General features: G+C 38.9%; 1 protein-coding gene across 3 annotated transcripts in view; it reads left to right on the top strand.

The window, feature by feature from the left end:
• The first annotated feature begins 1,588 nt into the window (after window positions 1-1,588).
• LOC132268163 (Holliday junction resolvase MOC1, chloroplastic-like) overlaps window positions 1,589-17,202 on the top strand; it is a 40,298-nt gene continuing 24,684 nt past the window's right edge. The window contains exons 1-2 of one of the 3 annotated variants that reach the window (XR_009469241.1): window positions 1,589-2,195; window positions 8,294-8,399. Coding sequence is in view for 2 of the 3 variants with exons in the window: in XM_059768931.1 (XP_059624914.1) it covers window positions 1,734-2,195; window positions 8,294-8,399 (568 nt within the window). In the remaining variant the exon portion in view is untranslated. The remainder of the gene's footprint in view (window positions 2,196-8,293; window positions 8,400-17,202) is intronic. The other 2 variants (XM_059768931.1, XM_059768930.1) reach the window with 2 other exon arrangements.

The raw sequence follows: 17,202 nt of genomic DNA, 5'->3' as shown, positions 1-17,202 counted from the left end.
TTGGAATGGTTGATGTTGATGTGAAGGAAATTGAGAATCTTCTTCATAATAATTGATATTGTCTTCGGGAAATGACAAAAACTCATCTTTTGATGGGTTGAATTGGGTGTTGTAATAAAATGGATGTTAAGGATCCATGTAATCGAAATAAGTTTGAAAATAATAGTTAAGATTGAGAAAATAGAAGAAGAAATAAGTTGAATGGTAGATAATAGAGTTGTGTTAGATGTGATGAATGATGGTAGGAGTTGGGGTATTTATAGAGATTTTAAAATTTTTAATTAAATTTTTTTTTTGAATAAAGTAAAAAAAATTTGAATTTTTAAACTTTTTTTTTTTTTTTTTTAAATTATAGGCGTTAAGGCACTGTTTATGTTAGCCAAACAGTGCATTAACAGTCAAATACACTATTTGTGGTACACATTTAAAATTTAAAGCAAAATTTTTTTTAAAAAAACCAAATTTTAAGGGGAAAAAACAAAAAAAAAAGGTTTTTTAATTTATTTTTGACCCAAATAATTTTTTTTTTTTTTTTTTTTGGATAAAAAGTGCCTAAACAACATATTTTTTATTTAATGAATTTTATTTTATTTTATTTTTTTTAAAAAAAGAGCTCTAAATAATCTATTTTTAGGTTTTATCAAAAAAAAAAAAAAAAAAAAAAATTTGCCAAATAGTGCCTTAAGGCATTGTTCAGCCACTGTGCACTGCCGTTGGAGGAAAAAACAAAAAAGGGCTAATGCAAAATGGAGGAAAAAACAAAAAAAATAAAACAGCGATCACGGGCCGGCTCGCTGAATACCACGAGCCGGCCCGCGATTGCTAGTGGGTCCCGCCTACTTTAGTTGGGCTGCTGTGTGTCTAAAGGGTCTTTTCCTCGCGAAATTGGGGCTTAAACAAGCCGCTGCACCTGCTCTTAGAGTAGGTAATCTTCTTCAATCACTTGCTAGGCTTGATTTTTGAGTTCTCTTGCTATAAAAAAGAGTCGAGAGAATGATAGACTCTCTTTTTGATTGAATTCTAAAGTGATTTGAAATTAAAGATATTATCTCTGGATATAGATTTGTAGTTGTGGGATCGAGATGTGAAATTCAAAATAAATGTAATCTCATAATTATTTATATAACTCGATATAATATTTGGAACAAAATATCTGATTTTAAATTCAAAACTCAATTTAAACTCTTTCATACATTTTATAGCATGAAATTGTTGGCTTAAAATTAGATAAAATTGACACATTAAATTTTCACCATTCACTTTGGGAGTACTATTCAATTTAGAAAGTAGAAGAAATCTACAAAGCAATTGGTAAAAAAAATTCCAATTCCAACACACTCAATTTGTTTGAGTTCAAGAAATTATTATATGATCAGTTCATTTCAAACTCTTTAATTGAGAAAATAATTTTAACGACCGTGTATAAATATATTATTAAAAAGTTCAATATTAATTATCATTCAATTAATTCACTAAATATTAAATCTTCTAAGAACATCTGATAATTTGTGAGTTAAGGATAGGGTTGGGATTTCTTTTAACTTTGGGGTTGACACCTCAACAAGCCCAACCCCCGGTTTTTTGTTTTGAACCAGCCCAACATTTTTTGTTTTGAGGATTCAAAAGAAAAGCGGCGCTTATCAAATGCATAGTGAGCGTATTTGGCTAAACCAACAATCAATGTGAACTGTACTCTCTCCTCTCTCTCGCACTCATTCCGATTCTCTACTTTGATGGAAGTTCTCCAAATCCAGTGGCAACCACTAGCTTCAGAATCGAATTTGATGATTCCGATTTGTGCTAAATTACGAGCAACACTTTGCTCAAGTTTTGGTATATTTAGAAGGAGTTTTTGCGTGTCGTCGTCGGCGTCGTCTTTATGCCCAAATTTAACAAGCAGTACTAGTGAAGAGCTAATTGGCGTCCCAAGTTGCAGCAGAAAGAGTGTGTTGAGGAGTGACAGTGGAAGAGTACCAGTGAAGGCTAATGGTCGTAATAAGGTCTCTGATGCTCTGCTGAAAGAAAACTGGTTGGATTCTCTCACCTGCCCCTTCCCCGACCCTCAGGAGAATATTTCACTTTCCACTGACAAAACCCACCTTCGACCCACTAATGAATGGGTAATTGGCATCGACCCAGATCTTTCTGGAGCCTTGGCGCTCTTGAAATCCGATGATTCGGGCTATAATGTTCAGGTCAGGTATTGGGGAATTTTTTTTTTGGTTGCATATGTGTGTGTGTGTCTATATATATATTTGTGTATCACACAAACAGTCGAAATCACACACTCCCTCAAAATTAAATAGTGGCAATGCGCAATGTCTTCTTCTACTTTTTTATTTTACCGTTGATAAAATAGGATAGAATTAGTTGCGTTTCATTTTAGCTTCTAGTTCTGATGAATGGTAAATGATTCTTTGTTTTGTTTTACAAAGTTTTAGTGATGCTGCTGATGGATACCTCAGCTCTTATTGCCCATGTATAAAATTTTTAAGGTGAAAGACCGGTGGAACTTGCTGTATATTTGTTATGTGAGAATTGTGTATTTGTCAATGAATTTTCTCAGTGAATTACTGTAAGATGATTGAGGTTGTTTGTATGTTTTGGTGACTCTTTTTAAATGGTCAATAAGTCAGCGATTTTTCAGTCTGGAGATGATTGGGAAGTTTATAAAATGAAATGTTAATTTTAATGTGTTTCTTAATTGATAAGCTAGATTTTATTAGACCAAAAAATATGTACGCGGATCAAGTGGGACATACGCCCTATATTACAGGAGCAAAGACTATGGAAAACAACTTAAGGGGAGAAACATAGAAGATAATGACTTGCAGCATAGAGAATGCATCAACTTAGCAAAAAAGAACATCCTTATATTTATCAGGGCCTGATCAACATGAGTTGGACAGATATCACGTGGTGAAAATATGCTTGGAGAGGCCATTCCTTGGCAGCTTTTTGTGGGAGGCAAGTTTGCATTTGATAGAGAATTCATTGACCTATGTTTGTCTTTGTAGTCATTTTCCAGTAGTAGGTGATAGACAGTAGGGGTCAGAGCTAATTTGAAGGTTAAAATGTGGGAAAATTGTCCTTGAGAGATGAAGCATCCTATGAGGCTATGAATTACAGTTATACCCAGATCTGAATAGGGTCTAGGTCTAAGGATGCTGTATTTACTTGAGATATGACCAAATTCTGGCTGGGACAGGACATTGAAGGAATAAATATTATGATCTTCAATAGGCATTCTGGAGAAAACACAGCTGGTTGCATCAATGGAGCCAAATTTTAGAGGTATGTCCTGAGTTGTAAGTTTATGTTTGATTGCTGGCCACAATATGAAACTATTAAAATTCCTTTCATGCAGAAATATCCCCTTGGATAACTTACATAATCTCTTTTACTAATCCTTTACCTTGGTGTTCCTAACCATCCACTCATGTTTGCTCAATCAGCCAATATAATACATGTATGATAATAAATAATAAAAACACCGTACACTTGATCTTTTGAGCCGCTTCAAGACATGATACCCAATCAACCAATCTTAGGGTAAAAAGCCTCACCTGCTTATGTTTGCTTTCACTTAACTCTTGTACATAGGAAATGAGGTTTGATTTATTTATTTTTACTGCGAATTTATAAGAGATTTTCTCTCAACTCATATAATTAATTGGTTTAGTTCATCAATCCGAATGTTGAATTTTTATTTATTTATTTATTTATTTATTTTTATCTAGTCAACTCATTTAACTTCTTTCCAATAAAGAAAGGAAATAGGGGAAGTTTGTGTTTCAATGAATCTGGGGATCACATCAGGGAAATAAGAGAGAGAGCTCCAAGGAACTTTAGAGGCCAGAGCATTACGGAACTGCTAAGAAGGTTTGGTTATGAACAATCCATTTAAGGAAATAAACCAAGTTATGGAATCTGGTCTAGGGTTCCAAGAGAGGAAAGGAGGAAGGCTATTAAGGAGGTTGGATAAAAGGGTCAATCTATGGCTGTTACCTGGCCATACATATTGGTTGGTTATCTGTTGATAGTGCTCACTGCATCAGTTCTGGAAGGACTTGAGGCATAGATGATCTCTCACCAAAAAATGTTAATGGATAGGGCCTATTAGTATATATTAGTTAAACCAAAGGGACTAGTCTTCCCATCACCCATTGAATGTCTAATACAAGGTCTAAATATGAGTCTTATTTGTAGCAGTTCCCTCCAAGTCTAAGCGCAGTTTTGAGGTCCCCAAAACTTCTTCCTTTTAAAAGGTTGAGTTCTTACAAAAGATGTATATTCTAGAAGAATGCCGTTGTAATGCTCCTTGGCTACTTGAGGTGGGAATCAGAGAGGTGCAGAGGGTATCTAACTTGGAAGGATCGAATGATGTGTGGTTCATGGATTGTATTGAGGGGGAAAGCAAGCTTTTGGGGCTATCATGTGCTGGAGAAGATAAGCAAGTTCAGGGCATGTTCCAAGCGGTGAATGATGAGTGGGCATTGGTGAAACATAAGAAAAGTCTATGCTGGAAGGGGAAAAGAGAGCTGAAAAATCTCATTTCCTATGTGAATTATGAGGGGAGGAGTGGAGGAGGGAGTGAGAAGAGGAGTGGGGGAAAGAGGGGGGTTGGAAGAGATATTGTGTGCCCATGAAGCTCAAACTAGTGTAATGGAATGTTCGGGGCCTTAGTGTCCCGAACAAAAGGAAGGTGGTGAAGGCTCTGGTTCGGAAATGGGAGGCGCATGTGGTATGTTTGCCGGAATCTAAACTGGCTAACGCAACAGATAGGGAGATAAAAAGTTTGTGGGAAGGAAGATTTGTGGATTGGGAGGTTATTAAATCAGAGGGTATTGTGGTTCTCTGGGATAAAAGGTGGGTTTCGAAAGTTGATTTGTGGAAAGGGAGATAATTCTTATCCCTTTTGTTTACACTGGAGGAAGATGGTTCACAGTGGCTCTTTTCTGGAGTGTATGGTCCAGGGGGGGATGTGGAGAGAAGAGGGCCGTGGGAGGAGTTGGGGATTGTTAGAAGGAGATGGTTAGTTTTGTGGTGTTTAGGGGGGATTTTAATGCTATTCGGACTCCCAGTGAAAGATCTTCAAGGGGTGCTTGGACTGCAGCTATGACTGATTTTTCTGATTTTATTGAGTTTCATTAGTTGCTTGATCTCCCAATGGAGGGAGGCCAGTTCACATGGTCCAGTGGGCGGGAATCCCCTACCCTGTCTCATCTGGACAGATTCTTAGTTTTTGGAGATTTGGAGGAGAAGTATCCAGACGTTTCTGAGGTGGCCTTGGCGTGTGCAGTTTCTGACCATATTCCCATCCTCCTTAACTGTGGAGAGTTGAGGAGAGGAAGAACTCCGTTTAGATTTGAAAACATGTGGCTTCATGTTGAGGACTTCAAAGAAAGGGTCAAGGCCTGGTGGTCTGGTTATGAGGTTAGGGGCAGTCTAATCTTCCAACTTGCAACCAAAATTAGGCGACTGAAGGGAGATGTTAAGATTAGGAATAAGGAAGTGTTTGCCAATCTGGAATGGCGTAAGAATAGATTTCTAGTTGAAATTTCAGATTTGGATAGGAAGGAGGGAGTGGAGGGTCTCAGTGAGAAGGAGGTGAATAGGAGGGATGAGTGTGAGGTTGAGTTTGAAGAAATTGTGATGATGGAGGAAATATCATGGAGACAAAAGTCTAGAGCCTTGTGGCCTAAAGAAGGTGACTGGAATACAAAGTTCTTTCACCACCTTGCTAATGCCCATAGAAGAGGAAATCACATTGGAGAATCCCTTTTGATGGGTTTATACAAATATAAGAGCCGAAATGGTTGACCAAAGAAAAAGTAATGGTTAAGGAATGTAAGAAAAAGTAAAAAGGTACGTTGTGATTGGTTGTGGTGTGTTGGCATATTAAATGTGTTGTTCCTTCAAAGACGGTGTGAAGTCGGTAGCATTGCTTATATATGGAGTGATAAACTGTGTAATGGGTGTGAAGAACAAAGAGAGTGAAGAGTAGAGAGAAAAGAGTAAGAAGAGTAGAGAGATTATTGAAGTGAGTGTATTCCTTAAGAACAGAGTGTGTCTTCTTTTAGTGAGTGTGTGTGGAATACCTCTTGGTAATCTGTTGAGTGTTGTAATCTTCTCTTTTCTGTAATAAAAGTGAGTGGTTCTTCATTCGTGTGTAAACCTTGTTCTTTGTTGAGTGTGTTATTTCCATCTTATTTTCTCTTTGTTGTCATTGTATACTTGTGTGTGTGATCCTGGGCTGATTAATTCCTAACAAATTGTATCAGTGTTGATACGAAAGGGATTAAATTATAACAATATATACAAGAATTCATTCTCTTCTATTCTCTAGCTCTTATTTTCCACAGGCTTCCAGGTTTAAGTTCCCCCATTCTATGCCGCAAAAGCTGTTATACTAGTTGAAGGAACAGAGGCCATAGCTAAAGGCTGAACATTTCTCGTTGGGGGATTATCTGATGAGCTTTTCTTGCTACATGGTGGGGTTGCTTGGTGCTGAAAATATTGCAGGTTTTAGTTGTAGAGGAAGGACCTGGTAAGGTATTTTAGTCAATGGTTTGTGGTTATGCGATGGTGGCTGGAGGTTAAGTGGGAGTGAGTCAAGACCAGAAAAAAGGAATACTGCAGACAAAGAAGTCTATCATTCTCTGGAAACAGGGAAAATGGAAGAGACACATCCTCATATTAGACACATTTGGAAAAGGAAGGATATAGAGAAAATTGCAAAAATACAGGAGAGTAAAATGATAAAAATAATAGCACCATGTCTTTTCTCAGTGACTTCCATCTCTTCTGTTGGTAACCTTTCTCTTGTTCTTGTGGCGCCTTAACTTGAATCAATGACTTTTGCATACTTGTACATTTATTGGTCCTCTGACCAAACTTTGTTATTGTTTCCTAAAAATATTCATTTCTTAAAAAGGTTGATAAATATACAACTATACAAGCAATGTTAATGAGGTTCTATATGCCACCAAAAAGAAGAAAAAGATACTGGGGCTTTCTCTTTACAATGAACCAAAATTGTCCGGCCGAGGAATAAGCGAGAGGTTCCCTCAAACTGAACCAAAATCGATCCATCTAAACGTAGAATTTTGTTGAATGTGACTGAATGAAGAAATAATTCCAATTCTTACCCAAAAATCAGCCAGTTTGTGTTTATTTGGAGGATCTAACAACTCCAAAGTGGAAACAACCACCTAAAAAGGGAAAGAAAAAAGAATCCCCAATTGGAGATAAAATGAGAGAAAATCGATTAAGAAGGTTTTCACATGTGCTCAGAAGTCCATTAAGTGCGCCGGTTAAGAAGAGTGACATGGGCCACGTTGAGGGTAATGCTAGAAGGGGAAGACCAAAGTTAATGTGGGTAGAGTTAGTAAGGATATGATAGTATGTGGTTTGACTGATGTAATGGCCGTTGATAGAGCAGAATGATAAAATATGATTCATATAGCGGACCCCAAGTAGTTGGAAAAAATGCTTTCTTGTTGTATATAATATATCCAAAGAAGAAACACATAGGAGTGTGCTTTAGATTTTGATGAATGAATATCAATCTTGTTTTATTTAGCTTAAAATTTATAAGAAAGGATCACGAGTTGCTAGAATCATAGACAACTACTGAAGGAAAAATCTTAAATGTACAAAGGTAAGACAAATAGGCAGTGTTGGTTGGTTCAACATGGGCCATTCTGTTTGAAATCTTTATTCGCTATGGTCTGGTTTGGATTTAACTCAGTCCCGAGGTTCTTGTGGTTGCAAGCATAACTACTTTGGGTCCCTACTAGCCTACATAATGAACATACATTTTTAATTTTTGTCAGAACTTCATGTGGGTTTGAATCCTACTGAGCGGTCCACTATTTTATTTGAATCTTATAAATTGATTTAGCATGATTAGTTTAATGATATAAGTAGGGCACTTGAAAGAACAACACATTTCATAACATATATGGAGAAAACTTTATTGAGGTATATCATTAGACAACTCCAATTATTAATAGGTTCTAAAGGTTGATGGGTGCTGTTGTATTGAATTATTAAAGATGGCAACTTAAATGGCTGAGTACTTACAATGTTTTATTATGAACTTCTGTAATTTAGGAGTGACATTTTGTTTTAGTTCTTTGTTGATGGGAATTGTTGATACAGATTGCTGACTATTTAGGCATAAAAAATATGGCTTTCTTCTATCAGTTTATCTTGTTTACATATGGTATCTTTTTCATCATATTACAATCTTATTTCGAAAGTTAAAGCATTATCTTTCACCTTGTAGGTATTTGATTCTCCTCACTTGAAAGTATTAGTTGGCAAAAGTATCAAACGACGTTTAGATGTGAAGTCTATTGTTCAGTTGCTCCGGAGTTTTGATGCTCCAATTGGTATGTTATAGTTTCTGCCAGTAAAGGTTTTTCATTTGTCTCTTCTCATCTCAGAATTTTCTGGACTAATTAACTAACGTGAATTTCAGTTAGATGCTATTCACCCCCCCACCCCACCCCACCTAAATGAGATGTTTTATGGAAGATTAAGCAATAAAGTACAAGAGATAGGAGGGCTTACCTTCACTGTACATAGTGGAAAAAGGCAAAAGACTAAGCAATAAAGTACAAGAGATAGGAGGGCATCAAGATTAACTCTAGCAGCCTCCACCTGTTCTCCAATATCCCCAAAAATGTTTTCTAGCCTTCCACTGATTGTTTAACATTTCTAAGCCTCTTTTGAAGTTGATTAAATAGATTACCAGAAACCTTTATCTGCCAAGCTTGGTTGATAAAAGGAACAATATTTTCTTGGAGGCACCACCCCTTGAGAAGCTTGAATGGCTTAGGCTGAGTTGCCACTGAAAGAAAAGTCAACAACCAACCAGTATTGACTAGAACCCTATCTAATCTAGCATAGATTCTGGAGTTTAGACCTGCTTGTTGCACCAAGTCCATGAACCATTGATCAAAGGTAAGTCCCCCAAAACCAGTTTTATATCATATCATTGAACTGCTCTAATACTGCTTGAGGAATAGAGACTCCACCCTCTTCTCCTGTGAATAATCCAAGGGCCAGAAATCAAATTGTTCCACGGAATAAGATCATACCATAGAATAACCCTCTCCCTCAACAAATTAGCAGAATCAATTAAGGTAAAGTGAAAAACTTGTTGAGAGCTGGGATGAGTAACTTTGAGCATCAGAAACTGAGGACTCTCTCCCAAAACATTAACATTAAACATCAAAGTGTTCCAGCCAATCCAAATTCTGCCAATACTATGAGAATCATAATTATGGATCCATCTTCAATTTCTATGGATTCTAGAGGAAAATTCAGAAAACACAAACCAGATGAAGTGAAAAAGAATTAATGCAATTCCTTACCTTCCTTTGTGGAGCCAATCATTGGGAACTAGATTGGTAAGAGGAAGATCTCCAATTTTGCTTCTCGTGACTCTTTCAGTCACGACTGGCATTTGCTTTGTTTTGGTCTACTTACATTTTGCATTGAAATTGTCCTTCCCAGTAGGTTTTGATGCCGAAGAAACCTTCCCAGTGGACTCAGGAGTTGAACAATGGGACCTTCCAATTGAGTAGAATGGCCAACTGGATGAACTACATCTGGAGTAGAAGAGACCAACAAATTTGATTCAGATGGAAAAGGATCAGTAACCTGACCAGAATAAGCATCCTTTGGAACTGAGTTAATTTCCACTGCATCAGTTGAAACATCTGTGGCTTGAAACTGAGGATCTTCATTAACTGGATTAGTTACAGGATCACAATCCTCACTCAAAGCTGCAAAAGGATTAGAAGATAGAATGTTTACTGAATTTCCAATCTGATCAACCTTTTGGAGGATCTCAACACCCTTTGCCATATCAGCAGCATCATTGTTCACTGCTATCTCCTTACCCTTCTTCTGAATCACTCATTGACCCACGACCTTGGATTAGGTTTGTCAATTACCTTCCTCGGTCATCGCTTCTCTTCATGATCAATTCTCTTGTAGTAGTTACAGAGTTAGGTCTCCAATCATTATTCCAAAAAAAGAGTCCAACTCACTCCACGCACAAGAATATTGATAGACTCTGGAAGATGAGTATGCACATTGACCACTACCATAACACACACAAATTGACCCCGTTCACGAGCATGAGATTCTTCTATCAATAAAGGACAAGAAAATTTCGAGCAAACCTGGGATAGAACTGTTTTATTGTAGTAATGTATTTGCAACCCCGAAATCTTAATCCAAATAGGAAGAGAAACAGAACATCTCTCTCTAGATTGACATTTTTTTTCTTCATTTTCCACTATGGTTGGACAACGACGAACCAAGAGCGGAGGGGGGGGGGGGGGGGGGGGGGGGGGGGGGGGCTGAATTGGGTTCTTTGTATGATCAATGCAATGTAGTGAGTATGACAACAGATTCAACAAGCTTCCACGTACACTTTCAAGACTCAGTGCATTTACAAGGAAAATCCTCTCAATAGGGAAAAACCTTGGTTCTTGGCCTTAGCCAATAAAATCTCCACTAGTTGTATGCAAGTAGTTATATCCTCAGCTGTTCACTCTCTGCACACACCCTTGTACAAGAAGAAACACTAGCTTTCACAGCCTATACACACACAATAGTAACATTAAGTGCACACTGCACTCCCCCTTTCCATAGCACCCTTGCTTAGATCTAATGAGCACTCATAGCTCACAAACAATACATGAAAAGGTTTACAATCAATAATACTTAAGTTGTATTACAAGATCAAAGTGATAAACAAGCTTAAAGTATCAAAACAGGCACTCAGCCTTCATTCTGCTGAAAGTAGGGTTTGATGGGCAAAATAGGAATTTCGAGTCTCATAACCTCAGAGATGGAATCCACAGCCTTGTATCTGCATTACAATCATGCTCTGATGATAATCAAGTTGAATATAGCTTGTGTATACAAATACTACTCAAGTACAAGGCTACAAGCTCAAATCTGCATAAACTTGAAAACTAGGGTTTCACAAGGTCAAAAACTGTATTGACCTTAATCCTATTCAATCCTCAACTTCAACAACCTTAATTCAAGCCAGAAATGCAACTCGTAGCAAGATATAGTGATGATAAGTTCAAATCAACACGCTAAACCAGAAAATCAAGCTGATATACAGGTCTGAGACATCAAAATCAAATGCAGCAAAAAGATGGTCATAAACATGCTTTCTGCAGATGTAAAATATGTAATTACACTTGCCTCAACCTTGTACAAGCACCACAACAAGCTAAAACCAAATTAAGGCCTTGAATCCAACTTCTGCACTAGAAAATTCACAGCTATAGGCCTTCATTTGATCTTCAACACTTGTGTATTCTTTGAATGAATTTCTGAGCTTAAATCAAGCTTTCATCATTACATATAATCTTGCAAAAGTGTGTTCATATTCAGCTTTCAATACACTCATTATTCTGCTTGCTGTAAGTAGGGATGGCAACGGGGGCGGGTGTACCCTCCCCCGCCCTCGCCCCCGCAACCGTTTAAAAACCTTGTCCCCGTCCCCGCCCAAAACCGCAAAAACGGGGCGACTTTCCACCCCATCCCTGTAACCGTTTAACACTTTTACCCCCACGGGTACTCGCCTCGCCTCGTTTTAGACCATAATTTATTTATTGTTGAAATAGATTTGCTCTTTTTTTTTTTCCCCTCATCTTCAGTTCTTCACCATTGCAACTTTCCTTCTAATCAAATTTATTTGTTACTTTAATATTGTTATGTAGGGTACTTAATATATATACTGAGAAATATATATATTAATGAAATAAGGGTACTTAAGTAATTTGTCGATCTAAACGGGGTGGGATGGGGCGGGGCGACCTCTCCCCGCCCTCGCACCAGACCCGCACGGGTTTTTATTACATCAAACAATCCCTGCCCAAATAAGCTAAACGGTCCCCCAAAACAGCCAAAAACGGGGCGGGGCGGGTAATCGCGGGGGCGGGTCAAATTGCCATCCCTAGCTGTAAGGGTTCACTCAAAGGCTTAAAACCCTAAAATGGCTATAGCAGCATATATATAGTACATCAACAATACAAATCCTATCTCAAAGAGGAAATGTATGTGTCACCAATATCCAATCATTGGCCACGGAATTATCTAAAATTCCCTTGTGAAAATACCATAATACCCTTGCCACCTTTTCAGAAAATATCTTCAATAAGCATCTTTATTGACAGCCTTGAAAATGTATATGTATATGAATGTATCACAAGCTTAATCACTAAGCAAAGAATGACAGCTTGCTTATTCTCACTACAAGACACATGTCACAAGAGTTCTCAGCATATATACATCGACCAAAATGCTCTCACAGAGATATTGTCAATAAATATAGAATTCAGCTGCTGAACCTGTGAACACTTAGAACACTTTTGAATTTAAGCAATTCAACACCAAATGTATTATGATATAATACATGTGTGAAAAGACCTAATTGCTCCTGAGAAGCTCTGTATCAAAATGTCAATGTCTGTGCTAGGGTTTTTAACCTTGAGATGTCTGCAGAAGAGTCTTCAATACAAATTACCTTCCTTAGATCATTTGGAAAGTCTTCTCAACAATGTGAAGTGACCAAGCTACCCTTGAATGTCAATGCATTATTCAAGCCAGAAATGCTTGGAACTCATTGTAGAGAACCTGTGATGGACTTTTTGACATTTAAAAGGGCAAACCTTAATTCAAAGGTGGGACCAACAATCTCCCTCTTTTGCCTTTGAATGTCAAAAACCAAAATATGCTTGAATATCAACAAGGAACTTAAATAAACAACAATGCATCAATAGAGCAGTAATGAAAGCATTCTAAAGGATATATATATCCTTGATTAAGGTCCATTTCTCCCCCTTTTTGACATTGAAAGTAAAAGGTGAAAGGACCAACAATAAAAAGAGCTAGAAGGGATTAGGAGCAACACTGAAAAGATCTCTGAGAGTTAAAAACCTCTGTGGTAGCAATGGCTTGGTCAAGATATCTGCAAGTTGATCTTCTGTTGGCAGATATGTAATGTTGATCAACCCTTATTAAACCTTATCTCTGAGATAATGGTATTTGATATCAGTGTGCTTGCTCCTCCAGTGCAAAGTAGGATTCTTGTTAATGGCTATATCACTTTGATTATCACAGTAGAGCTTTGGAGGACTTAAGAAAGGATTCCAAGGTCTGAAAGAGTGGTCGTCATCCAGAGTAACTGTGAACCAGCTTCTGCAATTGAAAGTGATACTGTGTCTTGCTTCTTGCTTAGCCAAGAGACTATGTTTAAGCCAAGAAGGTAACAACCACCTAAAGTACTCTTCCTATCCGGTAGAGAACCACCCCATTCTGAATCAGAATAAGTTGTAACAGGCAAGGATGGTGAATGAAGATACCGAAGACCATAGGAGAGAGTTCCTTTGACATATCTGAGGATTCTTTTGGCAGCTTGTAGGTGAGAAGCCCTTGGATTGCTTTGAAATCTTGCCACTAAGCCCACATAATATATAATGTCAGGTCTTAAAGCTGCGAGATACAACAAACTACAAATGATTGACCTGTAAAGAGTGGAAGGAACACTTTCTGTGGTACACTCAAGTGTAAGCTTTGTGTTAGGGCACAGAGGTGGATACAATCTTGCTTTCAGCCATATTGAACTTTCTGAGCAATTCAGCGACATATTTCTCTTGAGAAATGAAAATGTAAGTGGAAGATTGATGAAATTGAAGGCCTAAAAAGTACCTTAGAGTGCCAAGCATGGACATTATGAACCTTGTCTTCTTAAGGTTTGCAAATTCAGAGGTTAAAGAAGAGTCTGAACCACAAAACATGATATCATCAACATAAATCTGCAGAAGTAGGAATCGATCTTGATATGTTTTGATATACAAGATACTATCAACCTTGCCTCTGTGAGAACCTTGTTCCACCAAGAAGCTATGCAACTTCTCATACCAGGCTTTAGGGGCTTGTTTAAGACCATATAAGGCCTTACTTAGCTTATACACAGATAAAGGAGATTGTGAATCTTCAAAGCCCTCAGGTTGTTCTAAGTAAACTTCTTCATTGAGATCTCCATTTAGAAAACCAGATTTCACATTCATTTGATAAACCTTGATTTGTTTGTGACAAGCAAAGGATAGAAGCATCCTAATGGATGCCATTCTGGCTACTGGAGCAAAGGTCTCATCATAGTCAATTCCAGCTTGTTGAGCATACCCTTTACACACCAATCTAGCCTTGTTTCTGATCATTGCACCTTCTTCATTCATCTTGTTCCTGAAAATCCATTTAGAGCCAATGACATTTTTGTTCTCTGGCCTTGGCACAAGTGTCCAAGTGTCATTCTTCTAAATTTGATCTATTTCTTCCTTCATTGCAGGTAACTAATCTTCATTATAATAAGGAAATTCTTTGTAGTTGGATTATTAAGATTAACCGCTGTATGATGTCACTATGTGCGATTTCACCACACTAGGGGCATCTTGTGGGGCGATTTGTGTTTTGTTAGGTTGGGATGAAATTTTTCTGGAAATTACAAGATTACCAAGAATCTCGCTTGGTGGGGAAGTGAAGTCGGCAGTTCCTCACCGAGGACCGTCGCTGTACATTGATGGGGAGTCCGTCGGAGGAAGGAAGTCAGTTCTCTCCTCTTGTTTGGTCGGAAGATTTGATAAGGAGGTGGGGAGTTGTGATCGTGTGAAAGAATGGGCAGCGCGGGCTTGGAATACAAGTTGTGGAGTGGGGGTAACACCGTTATCCGACTCACTACTACTTTTCTGGTTTCCTTCTCAGGCAGAGGCCAAACGTGTGTTGAAAGAAGGGCAACGACAGTGGGGTTCTGCAACTTTGAGGATCGACGTGTGGTCCTTTCGTGTTGGGTGTTGTGGTGTTCTTAGTGATCAAGGTCTCAAGCAGATCATGTTGTTTGGCCTCCCTTTGCATCTCTGGTGTCATGCTTTATTCGTCGAAGTGGGAGAGCTTTGTCGCGGATATGTGAGATCTGATGCGGACGAGACTAGGGATGCTGAAAGCGTTCGGATAACAGTGCGATCCGGTCGTGATTATCCGAAGTTCGTGTTTATTAACGATGACACCTTCTGTTACAAGGTCGCTATTTGGGAAGAAATCTCGCCGGAGCTTGTTCCTTCAGCGGAGAGTCTTGAAGGTAGTGATGGATCTTATCTTATGTCGGAAAAGAAATGGAATGAGATTCTCAGTAAAGGAAAAGAGGGGGTTCTCGAAATTCAGCAGCGGCTGAAGGATCGCGAAATTCAACAAGCAGTGAAGTTCATAGGAGGTAGACGACGAAGTGATCTTCACGCGCCGGCCAAACGCGTCGTTGATGAGCAGCAAAGGAGTAGACGTGGAGATCGATGGGGTGCTCCTTCAGATTTGACCTTATCCTTATCTTTTGATGATAAGGTAGAGGATGATTTGCCTTTTTGGGCTGGGGATGGCGGTGTGATGGGCCAGAAGATGCCATTACAGTTCAGGAAGACTGGGCCTGGTAATCTTGGGGCTCATTCAGCCTAAACCTAATAGAGCGAATTTTGGTTCTGAGCCTTTTCGGCGGGTATAGAAAGGGCCGCTTAGATTCGGGCCAAGTGGGCGGACTCAGGTTGGGCCTAATAGAACGGTGCGAAAAGGGCCAAATTCTTTATTTATCTCTTTCCCAAACATCAAACCAGGCCCTAAGCCATTTAAAGAAGTACAAGCCCATGCTAAGCCTTCAACTCATTTACAGAAATCAGAGAGGAGGATGATGGATGTCGGTCACTATGGTTCTCGGTGGACTCGGATTGAAAAACAGAAATGGGTTGCACGATCTCAAACTTCTTCTCTAGGTTTGAGCTCTGATCATTATCAAAATGCTCTCTCTACTTCTACTTCTTCTTCGGGTGGAGTGGTAAGTAATAGGGATGTTGTGGAGGATGTTTCGAATCGACAGAGGAGTTGTTTTGAGTCTTCAGGTTCAGGGTGTGATGGGTCAGAGTTGGATGTCTCAAAAGTCACAACTGGGAGTGTGGGTTTTTTCAATGGAGTGATAGTGTGCGTTGGGAAAGATCTACATTTCAAATTGAATAATGACTCAGCTGTAGCTCTGCTTAAAGAGCTTCGGCTCTTTGCTGCGGTTGAAGGTTTGAACAGTCACTCATCTGAGAATGAGGTGATTTTGTCAACTGAACATGATGCTTCGGAAACAGAGGGAAATATGCAGTTAGGAGTGGTTGATGTTCCTACTTAGCAGCACTGCCCTAAAGATTCTTCTTCCGGGACGGATTTTGATCAATCTGAAGTGGATTTAATGGAACCTCTGGCAGTTGTGCGGCCAAATTGTTTGGAGACGACCAGTGACCTGGGTATGGAATGGGTTATTGAGAATATTGGAGCAGTAAGCGAAGCTTTGGGTGTCTCTGCAGAAGGTTATGAAGAACAAACCTTGTCTATTCTTCACGAAATTGTTGCAGGAAATGGTAGTACTGAACCTAATCGTGGCACAAAAGGAGTCAAAGCCAGAAATTCCCATCGGAAAGGAGAACAGGAAGTGAAGAATTTGATTTCTTGTGTTAATTATGACGAGAAGAATGGGACGACTAAAGAAAGGGGAAGAACCAGAAGTGGTAAATGGGGAGGAGGAGGAGAATTGATCGTTTTTGGTTCTAAATGAAGCTACGACTTATAACATGGAATGTTCGGGGTCTAAATGATCCGAAAAGAAGAAGAGTTGTCAAGGTAGCTTTGAGGAAGTGGAGTGCTCATGTCGTTTGTTTATAGGAAACTAAGATGGCTACTATCACCGTTGAGATTGTCAGGAGTCTTTGGGGAGGTAGGTTTGTGGAATGGGAAGTGTTGAACGCAATAGGCACTTCAGGTGGTATTCTTCTTATGTGGGATCAAAGGTGGTTGTCGAGTTTGAATTGTTGGAAGGGTATCTTCTCTGTGTCTTGTCTGTTTCAGCTGGAGGAAGACAATTTCAGGTGGGTGTTTTTAGGTGTTTATGGGCCTGTTACTGATAGCTATAGACTAGTCCTGTGGGAAGAGCTTTGCTATGTTATGGATTTATGGTCATTGCCTTGGTGTTTAGGTGGGGATTTTAATTCTGTCAGATCCCCATTTGAGAAGTCCACAGGGGGCAGGTGGTCTTCAGAAATGACCATGTTTTGAAAGTAATTTCCTCATTGACTT

This window comes from Cornus florida, unplaced genomic scaffold (assembly GCF_030987335.1).
Source record: "Cornus florida cultivar Cherokee Brave unplaced genomic scaffold, ASM3098733v1 CherokeeBrave_3.0.0_Hap2_Chr08, whole genome shotgun sequence".
Classification (NCBI taxonomy): domain Eukaryota; kingdom Viridiplantae; phylum Streptophyta; class Magnoliopsida; order Cornales; family Cornaceae; genus Cornus; species Cornus florida.
This window is presented reverse-complemented; position numbering and strand designations above follow the sequence as displayed.